This window comes from Oncorhynchus masou, chromosome 30 (genome assembly GCF_036934945.1).
Source record: "Oncorhynchus masou masou isolate Uvic2021 chromosome 30, UVic_Omas_1.1, whole genome shotgun sequence".
NCBI lineage: Eukaryota > Metazoa > Chordata > Actinopteri > Salmoniformes > Salmonidae > Oncorhynchus > Oncorhynchus masou.
The window spans coordinates 10654610-10679091 of NC_088241.1; the positions used below are offsets into that span (position 1 = coordinate 10654610).

At 48.5% G+C, this 24482-nt stretch overlaps 1 protein-coding gene across 5 annotated transcripts in view; it reads left to right on the plus strand.

Annotated features, from left to right (window-relative positions):
- LOC135522050 (dual specificity tyrosine-phosphorylation-regulated kinase 1B-like) overlaps positions 1 to 24482 on the plus strand; it is an 88618-nt gene that overhangs the window by 41038 nt on the left and 23098 nt on the right. For 2 of the 5 annotated variants that reach the window (XM_064947955.1, XM_064947957.1), the window contains exon 1: positions 2430 to 4925. The exons of 1 other annotated variant lie outside the window; for it this stretch is intronic. In XM_064947955.1, coding sequence (XP_064804027.1) covers positions 4781 to 4925 — 145 coding nt within the window. In that variant the 5' untranslated portion in view covers positions 2430 to 4780. Of the gene's footprint in view, positions 1 to 2429; positions 4926 to 24482 lie in introns of those variants that run through there. 2 more of the 5 variants (XM_064947956.1, XM_064947958.1) reach the window with 1 other exon arrangement.

Below are 24482 nucleotides of genomic sequence, written 5' to 3' on the forward strand. Positions count from 1 at the left end.
ATTTTGGAACAAAGATGGAGAGAGGCTGTGGTGTCAGTCTCCAGATCCGATTAAAGACGGTCAAAGTCCCTGGCATTTTGGAATTAAGTTGTAAGCAGTTTACACATACATTTGGGGACATAATTGTTATTTATTCTATTAGATATTAAATGTATTGTTTAGGCTACCTATTGTTATTTTTCTCATTTGTATGTTTCTGGTAACACAGTTTGTTGTTATGTTCAGAACATTGAATCATTGTTGTTGGTGACAGTTTACATCCTAATTTGTGGTCTAGAGGACATTCATAATTGAGAAATATAGCAATACCCTGCTACTTTTAAATTGCCTGTTTTACCAGAACATAGCAAATGCATACACAGTGCAACAGCAGAGCAACCCCGGGTGCTATTGCAAAAGTAATTCTAAAGTTCTTGTCCTGCATGCAAATTGTACATTTATTTTGGGTGTGAGCACCCACATCCCCCTTCCCATGTCACCCACCACCTCAGTAACATCCCTAACCTATAACCTGTAATTGGGGTTTAGTTTTTGCATCAACAGTGCTCTCTCATGGAAGTGACACAGTGCTGCATCGCTATTGCAAATATCTTCAGCTCGCAGTTTGATTAAATTGTGTGCTGAAATCTATCCCAATCCTTGCATGACGACAGTAGCTGTCTGCAGTGAAGTTAAAGTTTTTCTGAAGGGGGAACACGCACATTCACTGGCTACCGTGGAGGATGAATGACGGCATGGTTAACCTCATTTTGTACATCCCCTCCCATCTTTTCAGTTGCTGTTCTTTTGGGGGAGAATATGGAAACGAATACCCAACATGAACATGCAGGGATTCACAACATTCAATCTCCTTGAGAACAGACAATGTTGTTTCGGTTCCACACGTCACAGGGAATTATTTTCAGAGCTTTCAAAATACCAAGGCTAAATTATCACAACATTACTTAACCTGCCCTTTGTGTTTTAGTGGATTGAGATACATATACATTTTTGAAGTCGTCTGTTATGTCATATAGATAATAATTTACCCCATTGCCATTTATTGGTGTCATGAGGGTGTAAAATAGTTTTTCTTCCTGTATTTGATTTGAAGAAGAAACAAAGTATATTTTGTTAATATTCCCAAAAAGTAACTCAGTTTGATCACATTGTCAGTGTTTTCAGATATACTGGATCATGTAATTGCCTGTTTTGCTTACGTTAGCCTAGTTTCTGTGACTTGCAGGCAAGTTTTGTTTTTAATTTACTGGACATAATATTTTAACTAGATGTGAATGGTCACCTGGCAGATGTCCTCCCGTTTTCTGTGTTTTTGTGCTCTATCAAGTTATGGGAAGTTTAAAGTATTGTTTGAACTTTTCTATATCGATCTTTTTTTGCATGACTTCATGAGCTACCCCTTTGGTCGCATTTCTAGTGGTCTTTCCCCCTTCCCCTATCTGTCTACCTGAGGTCTTTTAACTGTTTCCGCGGGCACGTCTTTCTGCCTCCGCGATGCATTTGGCGACGACGAGGAGGCAAGGGGACAGGGCAGCCTCATTTTCTATCTCCGCCCACATATCCAATTTGACCAATTCCTGCAACTGAAGGGACGTCGTCTGACCAATCACGCTCGAGCTGCCGCGGCGTCGGATAGCAACAGAGCCTGCGAACGCGCACACTGGGGGTGGGGAGTGTTGCGCTCACGATCGAAGAAGGCGCGTCAGGGAAAGCGGAGAGTAGTGGCGGTGGAAAGCAATAAGAGAAGAGGAAGGGTTTTGTCAGTGTGCGTGCTTTAGCACAGAAAATTGTGAAATCATTCTCAAGGACTGGTAGAACTAAATGAAGCTTGTATAAATAGACATGGTGAAGGACAGCAGACAAATAGCTGTCTTAGTAATTCTTTTCTGAATAAACCTGAGGAACAGGAAGCAACTTTGGTCATTATCATGACTTGTAATACATTTCTGAAAGATATAGTCATAAATAGGCTACAGCTTCAAGTTGACTCAAATATAGTGTCACAAAATGATTGCTTTACTGATTACATTACTGGTTCTAATGTAACTTGTTTGACTTTATCCAATACCTTAGTTATTAGTTAGATATAACTCACTTGCATATTTTCCTTATGCGCCATCGGACTCGAACTTTTGTTATAGATTGAGACGAGTTGACAGATTTTTCCCACAGCATGTATACTAGTATCTCGTTAAGGAATATTGTTGCGGTTGTCATTTTCAGATATTGTGTGAAGTGGTAAGGGCTTTTATTTGGGCACGTGCACCTAGTGCCGCCCCATCAATGTCGTGTGTGTGTGTGTGTGTGTGTGTGTGTGTGTGTGTGTGTGTGTGTGTGTGTGTGTGTGTGTGTGTGTACAGTATGTATGTATGCCTGTTACTATAAATGGAGAGGAGCAACTTTGTGGCGCAACTACTCTCGAAAAGGGGGTATGCGAAAAGTCTCAGGGTTGCCATCATGTAGTTGTGTGTGTTACAATATTTCAAGTACCCCGCGTGTAATTTCACATCAACAGAGAAATGGAACTATGCGTAATATCTCCTTGCTGTACTGTGACTAGGTAGCCCTGCTAATTTGAACGTTTTAAACATTAATGTGCGTGGAGCTGCGTCAACCCAGCTGCTATCGGATTGTATCTCCACAGCCCCCCTGCGCTCTTATAGCTGTTGGAACAATCCGCATCGCAGGGTGTGGATCCGGAGCGGTCCAGAAAGGGTAGCCAGCACAGGGAGTAATAACGGGAGAGGGGCGAATATGAGTTAATGCTACCCGGGAAGAACACCACCTCGGAGGTGAATATCCTGCGAGAAAAATCAGAGGATTGAATGAAAATATAGTTCATTGTTTGACCTGGAGGTATCAAAGGCAACAGTAGTGTGAGGAGAGAGCATCGAGACACATACGGAAGCTCCGAACTGACTGGCAGCAAACGACTGCGTAGAAGACTGTGTGAGAGGGAGGTGACAGTGCTGAAAAGTATATTGCTTTTGTTCAGTTGGAACTACGGAGTATTGGGTTTTGTTTTAAAGGCACGTTTTTATTTTACTTTCTCGAGGATCACGACTCACTTCCGGAAAGCTACTTTATTTTTTGTTGAGCAATCGCTACAGTTTTTGTATCAAAACTGACGAAGAGACTCCAAAACCGGAATATTGTACTGTCGCCAATGTCTTTTCAGACGAGATACATCAATTTAAAATAAAAAAATATATATGGGAGAGTGCGGACCGGATTTATTGAATATATGTGAAATATTATATTCAAGTATTTGACATTCTGTAGTTAACAAACCGCCTTTGCCACCCAAGAACTGGAAGAGAGAAGGATACATTTTTGCTGCGTATGTGGACGCATCTCTGGCACATCAAAGCAAATCAAAACTGAAGATTCACTTCTCTTTTTTTATTATCAAGAGAGGCGCATTGACTCTACCTAGATCAGAGACTTTGGAATAGAGCGCAATAAACTGACACTGAAAACGGTTTTACTTTTGTTGTGCCTTGGAATACACTTACTTGCACATGAACACTTTGCTTTGTCGTATTTCTTTTGGCATGCACATGTTTATTTCTTCTTCCTGCACACGGTAACATTTTTCACAAGCTGAAGGTTGTTGTCACTCGTGTTTTTAGTTCCGTGTCCCTCTCCTCCCACCTCTCGACCTGGCAGGCTTAAAGGGCACCAGTTAACTGTGGACTTCGCTAGTTCCTTCAAGGGGGAAGGGTAGATTTTTATGTTTGTGCATCTGGTGGAGGAGACAAAGACAAAAAGCTTTTACTGTGGATGATTTATTTCTCTGAACTGTACCTGTTGTGTCACTGGATTAAACCACCAGGTTGAAGTCCGGGAAAGAAAACAGCACAGATGTTTTTGGATTGCTTTCACCTGCTTATTTTTTGAGTGATTAGTTCACAATAGGATACTTACACAGAATCTAAGAGGCAAAGGCTATTTTTAGGGAGAGTGATGGGGTAAATGGTGGTAGTTGGAAATTGAGACCCCCACCCTCAGCCCAACAACACTTCCAGCTTTAGCTCTGGTTCCATTGTCAGCTGCTGAATTATCAAAACTGGAAATCCGAGTGGGGGTCCCGTCTCAGTCAAGCTCCCAGATATACATCTCACCCATGTCTACTATCTGACTGTATCTTCTTTGCATCTTTGACTGGAATTAAAAAATAAATTCAACAAGAAACAATGCATGAAACTCCGCACTTATAAGAAGCAAACTTGAGTAACCAAATATTTTCTTCCCCATATACACAGAGAAGCATATTTTTATATATAATATATATATTAAAATAAGAAATAGCTATGAATTATATAAGAATATGTAGTTTAAATAATTATATTATATTTTTACGTCAGAAATAAGTATTGTTGCCTGAAACCCAGTTCATTGCCTTAGAGAAACATTGTAATAAAGAATACAGAGGAAAGACGACGTGAAACTTTTTTGGAAACAAGTTAATGGTGCCTTTTTAGTTTAGTTGGTTCCTAATGTCTCCACCACTTCAGGATTGAATTGTTGACAAAGAAATATTTTTGTGTGAAACCCTTATTTATATACCTGCCTTTCCGGTTCAAACTTGAGTTATATTGTCGTTGGATGTATATTGCTGAATTGCAGAGATTTCTGAAGATTTCTGAGACGAGGATTACCCCTTCACTCTCTACACTTGATGCATCCTCGTAGTTTTCCAAGGTAATTTTGGAACCCCCAAATTATAAACTTTGACTTGATTTCTGGGATACAGCGGCCCAACACACAAGAGTTTCCGATGGTGATCACTTCGTCAGTGGAGGAGAAGCCACAGCCTTCTAACAGAATGGTCGCAAATCTGCCGACCGAATCCTGGATCAACAACCCAGAGCAAAGTCGCTACTTACCAACTCAGTCACACCTACTCCGGAAACCGACAAAAAGTTAGTACCAATATTGTTGGTTTGTGAATGAGTATACACACTCTTACTTGAACATACAGATGCACATAAACACTCACTCACACTCTCACTCTCACTAATCACATGTGTTGTAAACTTTTAGTGGATCAATCTAAGCAAAAATAGTTATTTGTCATACTTGAATGATGAGTGTGGAATTATAAGTAGTAAAGTATGTCACTATTGCTTCACCTGTGTAGTTCTCTGTGAGACCCCCTCCTCTCTTCCAAAAGGTTCACCACCTCTGTGGGATGTTGTCATGGAGCTTTTGTACCATGTGATATCCTCAATGCTCTTAGTTGAGATATGAGTATTGTGTATCCTTACACGTTCATCCTGTATGACACAAACTGATAAGACCGATGTTCATCATAGCATGAGTTGAATCAAGAAGTGTCTGCCTATGGCACAACTTCCTGGTTTCTCTTGGTTGGTTCAATGCGTGTAAATGTTCGGTGTTGTGAGCTGAAGCAGTTTGGTCTTTTTGACTTGAGCATTGTTCATGCACAGTTTTGACTTGTGTGTTGTTCATGCACAGTTTTTTCTTGTGCGTTGTTCATGCATAGTTTCTACAGTCTGTGGTGTTGATTACACTGTGGCGCTTATCCTCCTCCAAAAGTCATGAACAATCACAAAACTGCGTGCCATCGTAACTGTAAAAAACCAAAAAGAATCAGGCATTATAGTGATGACGTAATGAGAGGAGGGTGAGAGAATGGGGGAAAGATCTATCCATTATTTCCATAAGAGTAGGAGGATTAAACTTGAAGCTGCAGAGCTCCATTGGTCGGTGTCCTACTACTGTTCGCATGGATGAATCAAGTACAGTTTTCATCATTGTTGTAGAGCACTTCGGTGGAATAGCGTACACATGTTTTAACCAAGTAGAATGGAACTAATACAGATATTGTAATGTTTTGTCACTGGCATAACAATGATGTAATTACAGACTCAACCTATTCATATTGTTCTGACTTCATTTTGGACCTCAGGTTGGACAAAACCACTACTTCAACAATAGCTGTGTTAAACTTTTATGCTCTAACATTTTAAGTTGTTTTAGGTTTATTTTAGTAGGGCCTGGGATTCCCAGGAATACTCATCACAAAAACTCAAGCAAGCCCCACCTAGAGGAGTTCCACCTAGGAGACCCCTGCCAACCCCCTCTCCCCTTCTCCTTTCCCACAATTGTCTCCAGCCACTTGTTCAAACAATTGTGGGAATAAATTCATTCCCTTTCAAGGTTACTGTTGCCCAGGCTTTACTACTGCAGCCCATTGATCTTTTGGTCCCAGTGTTTCCATGGATGGACACATGCCTTTTATGTTCTGCACAGCTGTGCTCTACTTGTACGAGTCGTGTGGTTCACACTTCAGCGTGTTTTACCATGACAGCCCGGCAGCTGGGAAATCCTAGCAAAGCTGGGAGTTCCACAGTCCGTGCGTGTGGTTGCAAAACAACTTTATTGATCTGAGTGTTAAACCTCAAAGCCTGTGATGGGGCCCTTCTCCACCTATCCTTTTCTTGGGGTCTGATGCATATTTTTAATTCTTAGAAGCGTAATCTATCACCTCTGTTGTGGAGATTCCCTTAAAGTTCCATAGGGTTACATAATATTTGACATTTGTGCAATTCACAGTTTATTTTATGAGTATCATGACATATTATGTTGTTGCTGTATAAGTCAAATGCTTCACGGAATCCCTGCCCCTGGGGAATTGCACATCTTATGTTCTGTCACGTTTCACAGTATCTGACTGTTGTAGACAGATTCTCACTGTCTGGACCTGCTGGATCAATACAGGTCAATCAAAAGCAACACCTGGACCTACAGGTGCAGGGGTTTGAACTACTTTTGAACACCAGGCTTATTGTTGTTATTACAGAGGATGTAGTCTGTTTTATTAATGACAAAGATACCTTAGTGTGGTGACATTCAGGCAGTGAGTAGCCAGGTCTGTGTTTAGTACAGGAAGCAGCTTGTGGAGATGGTGATGCTGATTCAATGGACGGAAAAATAAAGATGGAAGTGGAGGGAGTGTTGGGGATGGGGGTAGATGAAGGCATGAATGAATACTGAGTTTGGAGTTTATTGGTTTATCCTTTCATTTGATTATTTATCTGTATAGGGGTTTCCCATTCTTGCCCAGTTCCGGCATTTGCTCAAGAAGGGAATTCAATTATCCGTCAATCATTTATCCACTTAATGCTCTTTAGATGTAAATTACTTAATTGGCCCATTTTTAAGAAAGTTTTCAAGCAAGCAAGCAATCTAAAGCTTCTACGAGGACGACCACCCCAGCCACCACCCCCACTGATCCCAGTCTGACCAGCTGGTCCTGCATGGTAGCAGGGAGCCACCTCTGACACCGCCATTGGTCAGTCAGTCAGTCAGTCATGCACTTTGTCCATGGCTGTGCCCTTGACGCTTGACATTGTAGCACTTATTTTAAGGTCACAGCTTTCCAAGGTGCCGTTTATCTCAGGAGTTTCCCATAAAACTTAAGTGAGTTATCGGCATGCGGCTGAGAGGCCAGGGGAAAAGTTGGGTTGAAAAGTGAAGCACGAGTAGGACACTTGTTGAATAGCTGACGGGATTCACCTTGTAGACTGATTAGTGTACAGTAGTTTAATGCAGGTTCTCCCCATAAGCCTTAAATTGGATTGCAGCTTGGCTCAGGAAAGGGCTGTCTGTGTGTCCCTCGCTGGCCTGTCGTCCCATCCCCCTGCTGAGAGACTCCCTCTCATGACACAGTGAGCTGCCACTGAAGTGGGCACGGTGTCTGGGGGTTACGTTGAAACTTAGCTCACCTACTGTTGTCTGTCATAGCATGGTTGGTGGAAGTCCAGTCGATATTAAACAAGGTCTCTGCTTGATCAGAAACAAAAATGATCATGCACTGAAATAACTTGACTTGGTGATGACCTAAGTTGGTGGCCAGAACGTTTTGGCAGTTGGAAAGTTATCTAGTCGCCCCGCCCCGGCTCCCCTCAACCATAAGTATTTCTCATTGGCCAGACCTCGGGCTCACTCCTAATATTGCTATCTACATTGGAAGGGGTTAGGGAGATGGTGACACTTCGAGTCCAAGTTTACAGCTGAGTGCATAACTTTTCAATGCTGCCATTATCACTTCCTAGTAACAGCAATTTAGCAGGCTAATTGTAAATCAACACATGGCTGTAGTTGTCAATTGTAACTCAAAGCTCCTCTCTGGACTTTAAGAGGTATCAGACTCTGTGAGACAGGAATAGAAAGTGCAGTCTTTATGCCCACAGATCTGGGTGACTTTTCAGCTATTTCCCCCTTTTAATTTAAGTTATTTCTATCTGAGTATCCAACTCTCTTTCTCTGCTGCCTATTTCCGTCCTCACAGTGTGGTGCAGGCTGAGCGGCCGTGTGTAGGTTACTGACTTGAGTAACTGGGTAAGCATTTCACTGTTAGTCTACACCTGTTGTTTACGAAGCATGTGACAAATAACATTTGATTTAACTGTCTGAAAGATGCCTGAGAGAAATGTAACATGCTTGAGAAAGAGTGACTTTCTGTCTGGTTCATTTATTTTCTGTCTTGAAATGTTGAAGATATGATAATAATTAAGTCTAAGGCCAAAGGTAAAGGCATGGTGGGAGCTTCTTTTCCAGAAGTAGAAAAACACACGACGAAGACAAGGGCCATATCAGATCTGGGGAAAGAAAACAAATCTCAGGTTAGGCCCTCCGTTAGTGGAGTTTGGACTGTGAGACTGAAAGCAGCGGTATCTGAAGCAGTCACACAAACACCACGTCCCCACCGCTGCTCTTTGCTCCTTTCCCCCCCTTCATCTTGTTTGTTTCCTGCTCTAATTTATGGTCTAAAGGTGAAACGTCTTGTCCCCTTGCTTACTGTGGTTGAGTCATGTTTATCTTTCTGACTTTCCAGTAAACAAGATACTGAAGTTATCATTCATTCCCCCCTCCAAGAATGTGACTGAAGTGATGCAATCAATGCTCTTGATTGCTGTGTTTTAAACAATATCCCCAGACAGTATTGTCTGTTGGTGTGGTTACAGTTAGTGGCAGGTGCCTGTTACAATGAGCCTGTCCTCCTATAGCTCCTCCCACCAGCCTCCTCTGGTGTAGAGGATGTGGTGGTGGAGTGGTGCTCTATAAACTGTTGTCCCACTCCGTGGAATGTGATTCATGTGGAAGTAAACAAATGCACCGTCCAATAAATCAGTCTGGATTGAGTATCCTTGTTGTTGTAGCTTAGCTGGGAGGCACTGGTATACAGGGTTAGGGGGGACCTCTCTGCAACGCTCCCAAGTCTGTCAAAATAGCCCTTCAGGCTTCACCCCTCCATCTCCCTCAGACTAGCTAAGGGGGAAAGTAAGTTTGTCCTTTTCTGTGGCTGTAACTTTTAGACTGTGGTGATTAAGCAATAGGGATGTGTGGACTAGAGATTGTTAGCGAGGCGAGTACGTAGGCTAAGTGTTGGTTTCGCTTCACACTAGTTAAAGGGTAGGAAGCACGAGGTTTTACTTAGTTGGAGTCATGATCTGATTACTTACAAGTACAAACATAGTTATGTTTTTGGGTTATTACATATTTATTACCTTATTCCTGGATAACTTCTAAAGTTCAAACAATGCACTATTTCTCAGTCATTTGGAGGATATATGCTGTGCTATTGAGTTTGTATGCTTGTTCAGTAGCCATCTTAAGCTGGCTAACGTTAGCCACTAGCCATGCTAGCATGTAATTCAATTCTAGACCATGTGTTGGCGGTGGTTACCTACAATCCACCAATCACAGGAAGTGTGTCCATGGCACGTATGGCCATGGACATGGCAGGCTCTAGTGCCTTCGTGCAGAGGCCTTGTCTGTTCTCCTTTTTGTTTTGTCAACTTTTTAGGCATGTTCTCTAACATTGGGGCGGCAGGGTAGCCTAGTGGTTAGAGCGTTGGGCTAGTAAACGGAAGGTTGCGAGTTCAAACCCCCGAGCTGACAAGGTACAAATCTGTCGTTCTGCCCCTGAACAGGCAGTTAACCCACTGTTCCCAGGCCGTCATTGAAAATAAGAATTTGTTCTTAACTGACTTGCCTGGTTAAATAAAGGTCAAATAAAAAAATAAAAAATAAACATTAGCTGTCTAGTTAGCTTGCTGGCTAAGATAACTGCATATAGCTAACATTCTTTGATAACTGGTTAGATGGCGTTATGTATTTCTAAAACTTTGGTTTACTTTAATGTAGCTATAAGCTAGTTGTTATTAATTGCAACTGGCTGACTCGTAGTGCTAAGGTAACATTAGCCGTCTGGTAGGGCTAATGTTAGCAGCCTAGTTGGCTAGCAACCTTGCAGGTTGATTTGGTACAATCAATTGATTAAGTATTTGCTTTTAAGCTGGCTGAAAATGTAATTGAAACCAATAGTCACGAGTGCAAACAATTTGGTTTAATTTTAATTTATACATTGTGTTAGTTTACCACCCCTTCGACCTCCTCTCAACCTCCCCTCCCCAACACCCCCTTTGATGACACAAGTTTGAAAGGAAAACATTTATTGTGCAGCAGAAGCAGAGCTCAGTGTGCTTGTAGCCTGCAATCTGCGTGACCAAGCGGTGGTCCAGCCATCCAACATCTTCTGGCAGACAAACCCCCCCCCCCCCTGCTGCGCATAACTCACAGTATCCACGCTGACACAGCCACTTCCATCACGGAAAGCACATAAAACATTTAGCAAGCAAACTCTCCCCTGCTTCTCTCACTCTCTCTCTGACTCTCTCCTTCTCTCTCTGTCTTTCTCTTGTTCTTTCATAAGTAAAATAGGCAGTTTGTGAGGCTGTATGTAAGTTCACACCTCAGTGGTGAGTTGTGACTTCTCTCTCTGCTTCCTCCACATGAAGAGTCAGACTGACCTCTCCTGTTGGTAGGCAGGACTAGATAGATAGCTGCTGCCTCTACAGGAGCTGACATGCCCAGGCTGCCCACCAAAGGAGCTTGATCACTCTGAGATCGATTAGAGCTGGTCAGTCTAATGACTTAGTCCAGAGCTGAGGAGAACCTGCAGCCGTCTTAAGTAGAGGTCGACCGATTTAATCTGAATGGCCGATTAATTAGGGCCGAGTTCAAGTTTTCATAACAATCGGGAAATCGGTATTTTTGGGCGCTGATTTCCGATTATTTAAAATGTAAAAAATGTAATTTATTTTTTATACCTTTTTTATTTAACTAGGCAAGTCAGTTAAGAACACATTCTTATTTTCAATGACTGCCTAGGAACTGTGGGTTAACTGCCTTGTTCAGGGGCAGAACAACAGATTTTCACCTTGTCAGCTCAGGGGTTCCAATCTTGCAACCGCACAGTTAACTAGTCCAACGCTCTAACCATTGCACTCCACGAGTAGCCTGCCTGTTACGTGAACGCAGTAGAAGCCAAGGTAAATTGCTAGCTAGCATTAAACGTATAAAAAAACAATCAATCATAATCACTAGTTATAACTACTAATCCAGTTTAACAGGCAATATGAACCAGGTGAAATTGTGTCATTTCTCTTGCGTTCATTGCACGCAGAGTCAGGGTATATGCAACAGTTTGGGCTACCTGGCTCATTGCGAACTAATTTGCCAGAATGTTACTTTATTATGACATACATTGAAGGTTGTGCAATGTAACAAGAATATTTAGACTTAGGGATGCCACCCGTTAGATGAAATACCGAACGGTTCCGTATTTCACTGAAATAATAAACGTTTTGTTTTTGAAATGATAGTTTACGGATTCGATCATATTGTAATGAAACTGGCAAGGAGCAGGTCTCGAACCCTCGACCTTCTAGTTCGAGGTCCAGCGCGCTATCGACTGTGCCGCAAAAGCATGCTCGTGCGGCAGAGTTGATTTCCACGCTTATAAACCCGTTAGCCATAATAAACCTGTTATTATGTTATAATTAAGTCTGATTTGATAGAGCAGTCTGACTGAGCAGCAGCAGGCCCGTAATCATTCATTCAAACAGCACTTTAGTGTGTTTTACCAGCAGCTCTTCGCAATCACACCAGTTTATGACTTCAAGCCTATCAGCCTAATGGCTGGTGTAACCAATGTGAAATGGCTAGCTAGTTAGTTGGGTGTGCGCTAATACTGTTTCAAACGTCACTCGCTTTTAGATTTGGAGTAGTTATTCCCCTTGCGCTGCAAGGGCCGTGGCTTTTGTGGAGCGATGGGTAACGATGCTTCGAGTGTGGCTGTTGTCGATGTGTTCCTGGTTCGAGCCCAGGTTGGTGCGAGGAGGGGGACGGAAGCTATACTGTTACACTGGCAATACTATAGGGCCTATAAGAACATCCAATAGTCAAAGGTATATGAAATACAAATGGTATAGAGAGAAATAGTCCTATAAATACTATATTAACTACAACCTAAAACCTCTTACCTTGGAATATTGAAGTCTCGTGTTAAAAGGAACCACCAACTTTTATATGTTCTCATGTTCTGAGCAAGGAACTTAAACGTTAGCTTTTTTACATGGCACATATTACTTTCTTCTCCAACACTTTGTTTTTGCATTATTTAAACCAAATTGAACATGTTTCATTATTTATTTGAGGCTAAATTGATTTTATTGATGTTTTATATTAATTTAAAATAAGTGTTAATTCAGTATTGTTGTAGTTGTCATTATTACAAATAAAAAATATATTAAAAAAATTGGCTGATTAATCTGTATCGGCTTTTTTGGTCCTCCAATAATCGGTATCGGCATTGAAAAATCATAATCGGTTGACCTCTAGTCCTAAGATGTGAACATGCCCTTCTCAAAGGGGGGTGAGAACCTAAGGTCCTTGGGGTCACAGTTGAAACTTATTGGGAAAGGGGGAGTGGTGTAGGTGAGTGGCTGTAGGTCGTGAAGTTTTTGGAAACAATGACCAACATGGCCACCTGACCCAAGAGGCATGGGAAAGCATCCATGACGTTGTGTGTGTGTGTGTTTGATACCTACTGTTGTGCCACCCTGTGTGCCATCAGGGGTTTCAGGCAGCAGATTAGCTTCAGTCGTTGCTGACAAGATGGGCATTTGGATTGACCAACAGGAAGAGAAACATAATAAAAAAAATACATCAAACGCGGGGTACTAAGCACATCCTCATCCGTATTAGCTCTCTCTGTAGTAGAAGTTGTCGAGCCAGAGCCCAGAATGTACCACGGCCACAAATCGTCCTGTACCAGGGCTGTCGTCGGCCCTCTTCTCCCATTGCATTTGGGAGAGGATTTAGTTATATTTGTATGGACTGTGTGAGCTCTCAATTTACCAGTGTCACTATTTGATGAGAGGTCGACCCAGATGGGTGTTATTTATTGCTTTCAGTCTGATTCAGCTTTGGGGGGCTGACTGACTGAAGTTCATTGGGGGCATAGCCGAGGTGTTGGGGTAGAGGAGAATTATTTGAGCTGCTCTCAAATAAATAAAGCACTCTGTTGCTGCCCGCCGGCCGGCGCTGTGAGCAGGCCAGTGATATGAGGAGGTTTAGCTGGTGTCTGGGCATTGGCAGGTGGAGATTGTCACCAGGAGGACAAGGAGTTTTTCCTGACCTGGACTCAGTTTATAAGCCTAATCGGCAGTCAGTTCACTCCATAGGATGGCTCACACTTCCAGTGAATGCCCAGAACTTCCTCCTTTATCAAACTACTGTGATACTGTGGTCATATGATGATAGGTACTTCCCTCCGGCCTGTCTTCATCCTGTTGGATTGTATCCGAAGCCAAGGTGGTTGTATTTTCAGTCCAGTGATTGACAATGACCAGATGTACAAGCCAGTCATGTCATGACAATGATCTGATGCAGCAATCATGTCGGGCAGTGCAGGCTGGAAGCAGGCATTACCGCTGTGTCCTGATTGGATTGTTGCCAGGCATGTGGAAGCAAGAGTGTGACATTTGACCTTTGAGAAGTAGCTAATGGTCAGGGTCACAGTCTGGGCCTGAAAAGCGCAGTGTCAGAGTGCGCAGTATCTGTGTCTCAGCTGTGCCTGTCCCTCAGTGCCAGCGAGCCGGCCACGCCGGGAGAGATGGAGGGAGAGAGGAGACTGAGTGTCCTCAGTGAGCAGACCTGGCCCAGTCACAGTCGGCACCAAGAGGGCATGGGCTTAGCTTCCCCTGCCACTCTAAATCAAATCAAATCAAATTTTATTTGTCACATACACATGGTTAGCAGATGTTAATGCGAGTGTAGCGAAATGCTTGTGCTTCTAGTTCCGACAATGCAGTAATAACCAACAAGTAATCTAACTAACAATTCCTAAACTACTGTCTTATACACAGTGTAAGGGGATAAAGAATATGTACATAAGGATATATGAATGAGTGATGGTACAGAGCAGCATAGGCAAGATACAGTAGATGGTATTGAGTACAGTATATACATATGAGATGAGTATGTAAACAAAGTGGCATAGTTAAAGTGGCTAGTGATACATGTATTACATAAGGATGCAGTTGATGATATAGAGTACAGTATATACGTATGCATATGAGATGAATAATGTAGGGTAAGTAACATTATATAAGGTAGCGTTGTTTAAAGTGGCTAGTGATATATTTACATCATTTCCCATCAATTCCCATTATTAAAGTGGCTGGAGTTGAGTCAGTGTCAGTGTGTTGGCAGCAGCCACTCAATGTTAGTGGTTGCTGTTTAACAGTCTGATGGCCTTGAGATAGAAGCTGCTTTTCAGTCTCTCGGTCCCTGCTTTAATGCACCTGTACTGACCTCGCCTTCTGGATGATAGCGGGGTGAACAGGCAGTGACTCGGGTGGTTGATGTCCTTGATGATCTTTATGGCCTTCCTGTAACATCGGGTGGTGTAGGTGTCCTGGAGGGCAGGTAGTTTGCCCCCGGTGATGCGTTGTGCAGACCTCACTACCCTCTGGAGAGCCTTACGGTTGAGGGCGGAGCAGTTGCCGTACCAGGCGGTGATACAGCCCGCCAGGATGCTCTCGATTGTGCATCTGTAGAAGTTTGTGAGTGCTTTTGGTGACAAGCCAAATTTTTCAGCCTCCTGAGGTTGAAGAGGCGCTGCTGCGCCTTCTTCACGATGCTGTCTGTGTGAGTGGACCAATTCAGTTTGTCTGTGATGTGTATGCCGAGGAACTTAAAACTTGCTACTCTCTCCACTACTGTTCCATCAATGTGGATAGGGGGTGTTCCCTCTGCTGTTTCCTGAAGTCCACAATCATCTCCTTAGTTTTGTTGACGTTGAGTGTGAGGTTATTTTCCTGACACCACACTCCGAGGGCCCTCACCTCCTCCCTGTAGGCCGTCTCGTCGTTGTTGGTAATCAAGCCTACCACTGTTGTGTCGTCCGCAAACTTGAAGATTGAGTTGGAGGCGTGCGTGGCCACGCAGTCGTGGGTGAACAGGGAGTACAGGAGAGGGCTCAGAACGCACCCTTGTGGGGCCCCAGTGTTGAGGATCAGCAGGGAGGAGATGTTGTTACCTACCCTCACCACCTGGTGGCGGCCCGTCAGGAAGTCCAGTACCCAGTTGCACAGGGCGGGGTCGAGACCCAGGGTCTCGAGCTTGATGACGAGCTTGGAGGGTACTATGGTGTTGAATGCCGAGCTGTAGTCGATGAACAGCATTCTCACATAGGTATTCCTCTTGTCCAGATGGGTTAGGGCAGTGTGCAGTGTGGTTGAGATTGCATCGTCTGTGGACCTATTTGAGCGGTAAGCAAATTGGAGTGGGTCTAGGGTGTCAGGTAGGATGGAGGTGATATGGTCCTTGACTAGTCTCTCAAAGCACTTCATGATGACGGAAGTGAGTGCTACGGGGCGGTAGTCTCCCTCGCCCTGCACGAGGTCAGCTCAGAGACATTTCTAGAAGAAGATTTAGCTTTTGGAACTTTCTATAGACAGTGGTGCCTTCGCTTGTGACCACTGACAATGGACAAGATCAGTCAGGAAAGTAGTCTGGCTGTCGTCAGCATGACAGAAGGGAAAGTGTTCTATTTACTGTTGTTCACTGAAGTAACTTGTTGGCAGCATTGTGAATGAGTTGCTGTCTTCAAAGTTCAAGGTGATTTTACCATTCACAGAGGGAGCTCTAACGGTACTGGGTTTACCTGCCTGTTACCTGGCTCTGTCAGGTGTGCCTGTATGAGAGCATGGAGATCCTGACCGGGCAGTGGAGAGATGACGGTGGTCCTCCTTGCCCGTGTTGTGGCGGTGAGTGTGTTAATGCGTGTTGTTAGTGTGTCAGTGTACCAGCCAGGCATCCACAGTGTCGTTGCCTGAATGGGAGCATATAGACCTGACTCTTTACCTCCACTCTATCCCTTCCTTCCATCATTCCATAGCTCCCCCCCCCCCCGCCTTTTGCCCTGTGTCCAACTTTGGCTTGGTGGCACCACTGCTCCCGTTACCCTAACAGGGTATGAGAGGGGTCGACAGGACCAGGGAGGGGGAAGGGTCGGTGGGTTCAGCTGTTGGCCTTACACTCCCCACCCCATTTAATTCCTGTACCTTGGAGACAGGGAGTGGGCTAGTCTGTTGCTATGGTGACACCCTGATTGGCAGCTGTATTTGGGCAGCTGTAGCGCGGTGTGGTGGGATACCTCATGGTCCATGCACGGTTAATTGGTGTAAATGATTACTTCAGTATGTATATATTTAACCCAGTCCGATATGACACTTGCATAAGTGAGGATGAATTCTACCCTGTGCAGTACATCTGTGTGTTTGTTTGTGTGCCCTTACCTACTATATTTTATTAATATCCAGCCCCATTAGAGACAACATTTGTGAGTGCTTTGGCTGATTGGGTGAGAGAGAGAGACTGGGGGTGAGAGAGAAAGACTGGGGGTGAGAGAGAAAGACTGGGGGTGAGAGAGAAAGACTGGGGGGAGAGAGAGAGACTGGGGGGAGAGAGAGAGACTGGGGGGAGAGAGAGAGACTGGGGGGAGAGAGAGAGACTGGGGGGAGAGAGAGACTGGGGAGAGAGAGAGACTGGGGGGAGAGAGACTGGGGGAGAGAGAGAGACTGGGGGTGAGAGAGAAAGACTGGGGGTGAGAGAGAGAGACTGGGGGTGAGAGAGAGAGACTGGGGGGAGAGAGAGAGAGACTGGGGGGAGAGAGAGAGACTGGGGGGAGAGAGAGAGACTGGGGGGAGAGAGAGACTGGGGGGAGAGGGAGACTGGGGGAGAGAGAGACTGGGGGAGAGAGAGACTGGGGGAGAGAGAGAGACTGGGGGAGAGAGAGAGACTGGGGGAGAGAGAGAGAGACTGGGGGGAGAGAGAGACTGGGGGAGAGAGAGAGAGACTGGGGGGAGAGAGAGCGACTGGGGGGAGAGAGAGCGACTGGGGGGAGAGAGAGCGACTGGGGGGAGAGAGAGCGACTGGGGGGAGAGAGAGAGCGACTGGGGGGAGAGAGAGCGACTGGGGGGAGAGAGAGCGACTGGGGGGAGAGAGAGAGACTGGGGGGAGAGAGAGCGACTGGGGGAGAGAGAGAGACTGGGGGAGAGAGAGCGACTGGGGGAGAGAGAGAGCGACTGGGGGGAGAGACTGGGGGGGGAGAGACTGGGGGGAGAGAGAGAGACTGGGGGAGAGAGAGAGACTGGGGGGAGGGGGAGAGAGAGAGACTGGGGGAGAGAGAGAGACTGGGGGAGAGAGAGAGAGACTGGGGGAGAGAGAGACTGGGGGAGAGACTGGGGGAGAGAGAGACTGGGGGGAGAGAGAGAGACTGGGGGAGAGAGAGAGACTGGGGGAGAGAGAGCGACTGGGAGGAGAGAGAGAGACTGGGGGACAGAGAGAGAGAGACTGGGGGACAGAGAGAGAGACTGGGGGAGAGAGACTGAGACTGGGGACTGAGAGAGACTGGAGAGAGACTGAGACTGAGAGAGACTGAGAGAGACTGAGAGAGAGACTGGGAGACGAGAGAGACTGGGAGACTGAGAGAGCGAGGAGACTGAGAGACTGAGAGAGAGGAGACTGAGAGACTGAGAGAGCGAGGAGACTGAGAGAGAGAGAGACTGGGAGACAGAGAGCGAGGGAGACTGAGAGACTGAGAGAGCGAGGAGACTGAGAGCGAGGAGACTGAGAGACTGAGGGAGACTGAGAGACAGAGAGCGAGAGAGACTGAGAGACAGAGAGCGAGAGAGACTGAGAGACTGAGAGAGCGAGGGAGACTGAGAGAGCGAGAGAGACTGGGAGACAGAGAGCGAGGGAGACTGAGAGACTGAGAGAGCGAGGGAGACTGAGAGCGAGGGAGACTGAGAGAGCGAGGGAGACTGAGAGACAGAGAGCGAGAGAGACAGAGAGAGCGAGGGAGACTGAGAGACAGAGAGCGAGAGAGACTGGGAGACAGAGAGCTAGAGAGACTGAGAGAGAGCGAGGGAGACTGAGAGACAGAGAGCGAGAGAGACAGAGAGAGAGCGAGGAGACTGAGAGACAGAGAGCGAGAGAGACTGGGAGACAGAGAGCGAGAGAGACAGAGAGCGAGAGAGACTGGGAGACAGAGAGCGAGAGAGACTGGGAGACAGAGAGCTAGAGAGACTGGGAGACAGAGAGCGAGAGAGACTGGGAGACTGGGAGACAGAGAGAGAGGGAGAGAGAGGGAGACTAAGAGGGAGACAGAGAGAGAGGGGAGACAGAGAGAGACAGAGAGAGAGAGGGAGACAGAGAGAGAGAGGGAGACAGAGAGAGAGAGGGAGACAGAGAGAGACTGGTAGACTGAGAGAGAGACTGGTAGACTGAGAGAGAGACTGGGAGACTGAGAGAGAGACTGGGAGACTGAGAGAGAGACTGGGAGACTGAGAGAGAGACTGGGAGACTGAGAGAGAGACTGGGAGACAGAGAGAGACTGGGGGAGAGAGAGACGGGGAGAGGGAGAGACTGGGGGCGAGAGAGAGAGGGAGAGACTGGGGGCGAGAGAGTGAGGGAGAGACTGGGGGCGAGAGAGAGAGGGAGAGACTGGGGGCGAGGGAGAGACTGGGGGCGAGGGAGAGACTGGGGGCGAGAGAGAGAGAGACTGGGGGCGAGAGGGAGAGACTGGGGGCGAGAGAGAGAGGGAGAGACTGGGGGCGAGAGAGAGGGAGAGACTGGGGGCGAGAGAGAGAGGGAGAGACTGGGGGCGAGAGAGAGAGGGAGAGACTGGGGACTGTGAGACGGAGAGCGAGGGAGACGGAGAGCGAGGGAGACGGAGAGCGAGGGAGACGGAGAGCGAGGGAGACGGAGAGCGAGGGAGACGGAGAGCGAGGGAGAGAGACGGAGAGAGAGACTGAGAAAGCGAGAGAGAGACTGAGACAGCGAGAGAGTGGGAGACAGATAGTGGGAGACAGATAGTGGGAGACAGAGAAAGAGCGACTGGGGGGAGAGAGAGCGGGAGAGACTGGGGGAGAGAGAGCGACTGGGGGAGAGAGAGAGCGACTGGGGGGAGAGAGAGAGAGACTGGGGGAGAGAGAGAGAGACTGGGGAGAGAGAGAGAGACTGGGGAGAGAGAGAGCGACTGGGGGAGAGAGAGGGCGACTGGGGGCGAGGGAGAGAGAGACTGGGGGAGAGGAGCGACTGGGGGAGAGAGAGAGACTGGGGGGAGAGAGAGAGACTGGGGGAGAGAGCGACTGGGGGAGAGAGAGAGACTGGGGGGAGAGAGAGAGACTGGGGGAGAGAGAGAGACTGGGGGAGAGAGAGAGACTGGGGGAGAGAGAGAGACTGGGGGAGAGAGAGAGAGACTGGGAGACTGAGAGAGCGACTGGGGGAGAGAGAGAGACTGGGGGAGAGAGAGAGCGACTGGGGGCCTGAGAGAGAGACTGGGGGCCTGAGAGAGAGAGACTGGGGGGAGAGAGAGACTGGGGGAGAGAGAGAGAGACTGGGGGAGAGAGAGAGACTGGGGGAGAGAGAGAGCGACTGGGGGAGAGAGAGAGCGACTGGGGGGAGAGAGAGCGACTGGGGGGAGAGAGAGCGACTGGGGGAGAGAGAGAGACTGGGGGGAGAGAGACTGGGGGGGAGAGAGACTGGGAGACTGAGAGCGAGAGAGACTGAGAGCGAGAGAGACTGGGAGACTGAGAGAGCGAGGGAGACTGAGAGACTGAGAGAGCGAGGGAGACTGAGAGAGAGGGAGACTGAGGAGACTGAGAGAGCGAGGGAGACTGAGAGAGCGAGGGAGACTGAGAGCGAGAGACTGAGGAGACTGAGAGAGCGAGGAGACTGAGAGACTGAGAGAGCGAGGAGACTGGGAGACTGAGCGAGGAGACTGAGAGAGGGAGACTGAGAGAGCGAGGAGACTGGGAGACTGAGAGAGTGAGGAGACTGAGAGACGAGGAGACTGAGAGACTGAGAGCGAGAGAGACTGAGAGACAGAGACTGAGAGAGCGTGGGAGACTGAGAGAGCGAGGAGACTGAGAGACAGAGAGCGAGAGAGACAGAGAGAGCGAGGGAGACTGAGAGACAGAGAGCGAGAGAGACTGGGAGACAGAGAGCGAGAGAGACAGAGAGCGAGAGAGACTGGGAGACAGAGAGCGAGAGAGACTGGGAGACAGAGAGTGAGAGAGACTGGGAGACAGAGAGAGAGGGAGACTGAGAGGGAGACTGAGAGAGAGAGGGAGACTGAGAGAGAGACTGGTAGACTGAGAGAGAGACTGGTAGACTGAGAGAGAGACTGGTAGACTGAGAGAGAGACTGGGAGACTGAGAGAGAGACTGGGAGACTGAGAGAGAGACTGGGAGACTGAGAGAGAGACTGGGAGACTGAGAGAGAGACTGGGAGACTGAGAGAGAGACGGGGAGAGAGAGACTGGGGAGAGAGAGAGAGAGGGAGAGACTGGGGGCGAGAGAGAGGGAGAGACTGGGGGCGAGAGAGAGAGAGAGACTGGGGGCGAGAGAGAGGGAGAGACTGGGGGCGGGAGAGGGGAGAGACTGGGGACTGAGAGAGAGGGAGAGACTGGGAGACTGGGAGAGAGGGAGAGACTGGGGGCGAGAGAGAGAGAGACTGGGGGCGAGAGGGAGAGACTGGGGGAGAGAGGGAGAGACGAGAGAGAGAGAGGGAGAGACTGGGGGCGAGAGAGAGAGGGAGAGACTGGGGGCGAGAGAGAGAGGGAGAGACTGGGGCCGAGAGAGAGGAGAGACTGGGGACGAGAGAGAGAGGGAGAGACTGGGAGCGAGGAGACGGAGAGACGAGGGAGAGCGGAGAGACTGGGGGCGAGAGACGGGGAGACTGGGGGCGAGACTGGGAGAGACTGAGAGCGAGAGAGAGAGAGAGAGACTGAGACAGCGAGAGAGTGGGAGACAGATAGTGGGAGACAGATAGTGGGAGACAGATAGTGGGAGACAGAGAGAGTGGGAGACAGAGAGAGGAGAGACTGGGAGACTGAGAGAGAGACTGGGAGACTGAGAGAGAGAGAGACTGGGAGAGCGAGAGAGACTGGGGGCGAGAGCGAGAGAGACTGGGAGACTGAGAGACGAGGAGACTGGGAGAGCGGGAGAGACTGGGAGAGAGAGCGAGAGACTGGGAGAGCGAGAGAGACTGGGAGACCGAGAGAGACTGGGGACGGAGACCAGAGAGACTGGGAGACTGTGAGAGGAGAGCGAGGAGACGGAGAGCTGGGAGACGGAGAGCGAGGGAGACGGAGAGCTAGGGAGACGGGAGAGAGCGAGGGAGACGGAGAGAGAGACTGGGAGACTGAGAGAGCGAGAGAGACTGGGAGACAGAGAGCGAGAGAGACTGGGAGACTGAGAGAGAGCGAGAGAGACTGGGAGACTGAGAGAGAGCGAGAGAGACTGGGAGACTGAGAGAGAGACTGGGAGACTGAGAGAGAGACTGGGAGACTGAGAGAGAGACTGGGAGCCTGAGAGAGAGACTGGGAGCCTGAGAGAGAGACTGGGAGCCTGAGAGAGAGACTGGGAGCCTGGGAGAGAGACTGGGAGGGAGACTGGGAGACTGAGAGAGAGACTGGGAGACTGAGAGAGAGACTGGGAGACTGAGAGAGAGACTGGGAGACTGAGAGTGCGAGATAGAGACTGGGAGACTGAGAGTGCGTGAGAGACTGGGAGACTGAGAGAGAGACTGAGAGAGAGACTGGGAGACTGAGAGAGAGACTGGGAGACTGAGAGAGACTGGGAGACTGAGAGAGCGAGAGAGACTGAGAGAGAGAGAGAGACTGGGAGACTGAGAGAGAGACTGGGAGACTGAGAGAGAGACTGGGAGACTGAGAGAGAGACTGGGAGACTGAGAGAGAGACTGGGAGACTGAGAGAGAGACTGGGAGACTGAGAGAGACTGGGAGACAGAGAGAGACTGGGAGACTGAGAGAGCGAGAGACTGGGAGACTGAGAGAGCGAGAGAGACTGAGAGACCGAGAGAGACTGGGAGACTGAGAGACCGAGAGAGACTGGGAGACTGAGAGAGAGACTGAGAGAGCGAGAGAGACTGGGAGCCTGAGAGAGAGACTGGGAGCCTGAGAGAGAGACTGGGAGCCTGAGAGAGAGACTGGGAGCCTGAGAGAGAGACTGGGAGCCTGGGAGAGAGACTGGGAGAGAGACTGAGAGAGCGAGAGAGACTGAGAGAGCGAGAGAGACTGAGAGAGCGAGAGAGACTGAGAGAGCGAGAGAGAGACTGGGAGAGTCAGAGAGAGACTGGGAGAGTCTGAGAGAGAGACTGGGAGAGTCTGAGAGGCTGGGAGCGAGAGAGACTGGGAGCGAGAGAGACTGGGAGCGAGAGAGACTGGGAGAGCGAGAGAGACTGGGAGAGCGAGAGAGACTGGGAGACTGAGAGGGAGACTGGGAGACTGAGAGAGACTGGGAGACTGAGAGAGAGACTGGGAGAGTCTGAGAGAGAGACTGGGAGAGTCTGAGAGAGAGACTGGGAGCGTCTGAGAGGCTGGGAGCGAGAGAGACTGGGAGCGAGAGAGACTGGGAGCGAGAGAGACTGGGAGCGAGAGAGACTGAGAGAGCGAGAGACTGAGAAAGCTAGAGAGACTGTGAGACTGAGAGCGAGAGAGACTGGGAGACAGACAGCGAGAGAGACTGGGAGACTGAGAGAGCGAGAGAGACTGGGAGACTGAGAGAGCGAGAGAGACTGGGAGACTGAGATCGCGAGAGAGACTGAGAGCGAGAGAGACTGAGAGAGCGAGAGAGACTGGGAGACTGAGAGAGCGAGAGAGACTGGGAGAGCGAGAGAGACTGGGAGAGCGAGAGAGACTGGGAGACTGAGAGAGCGAGAGAGACTGGGAGAGCGAGAGAGACTGGGAGAGCGAGAGAGACTGGGAGAGCGAGAGAGACTGGGAGAGCGAGAGAGACTGGGAGAGCGAGAGAGACTGGGAGAGCGAGAGAGACTGGGAGAGCGAGAGAGACTGGGAGAGCGAGAGAGACTGGGAGAGCGAGAGAGACTGGGAGAGCGAGAGAGACTGGGAGAGCGAGAGAGACTGGGAGACTGAGAGAGCGAGAGAGACTGGGAGACTGAGAACGCGAGAGAGACTGGGAGACTGGGAGAGCGAGAGAGACTGGAAGACTGAGATAGAGAGAGAGACTGGGATACTGAGAGAGACTGAGAGAGCGAGAGACTGATAGAGCGAGTGAGAGAGACAGAGAGAGACTGAGAAAGCGAGAGAGAGACTGAGACGGCGAGAGAGTGGGAGACAGATAGTGGGAGACAGAGAGAGTGGGAGACAGAGAGTGTGGGAGACAGAGAGTGTGGGAGACAGAGAGTGTGGGAGACAGAGAGTGTGGGAGACAGAGAGTGTGGGAGACAGAGAGAGTGGGAGACAGAGAGAGTGGGAGACAGAGAGAGTGGGAGACAGAGAGAGTGGGAGACAGAGAGAGCGGGAGAGCGAATGGGAGACTGAGAGAGAGACTGGGAGACTGAGAGCGCGAGAGAGACTGGGAGACTGAGAGTGCCAGAGACTCTGGGAGACTGGGAGCGCGAGAGAGACCGGGAAGCGAGAGGGACTGAGAGAGACTGGGAGACTGAGACTGAGAGAGCGAGAGAGACTGGGAGAGCGAGAGAGACTGGGAGAGCGAGAGAGACTGGGAGAGCGAGAGAGACTGGGAGAGCGAGAGAGACTGGGAGAGCGAGAGAGACTGGGAGACGAGAGAGACTGGGAGAGCGAGAGAGACTGGGAGACAGAGAGCAAGAGAGACTGGGAGACAGAGAGACTGGGAGAGCGAGAGAGACTGGGAGACAGAGAGCAGAGAGACTGGGAGACAGAGAGCAAGAGAGACTGGGAGACAGAGAGCAAGAGAGACTGGGAGACAGAGAGCAAGAGAGAGACTGGGAGACTGAGAGAGCGAGAGAGACTGGGAGACTGAGAGAGCGAGAGAGACTGGGAGACTGAGAGAGCGAGAGACTGGGAGACTGAGAGAGCGAGAGAGACTGGGAGACTGAGAGAGCGAGAGAGACTGGGAGACTGAGAGCGCGAGAGAGACAGAGCGCGAGAGAGACTGGGAGAGCGAGAGAGACTGGAAGACTGAGATAGAGAGAGAGACTGGGATACTGAGAGAGACTGAGATAGTGAGAGACTGATAGAGCGAGTGAGAGAGACAGAGAGAGACTGAGAGAGACTGAGACAGCGAG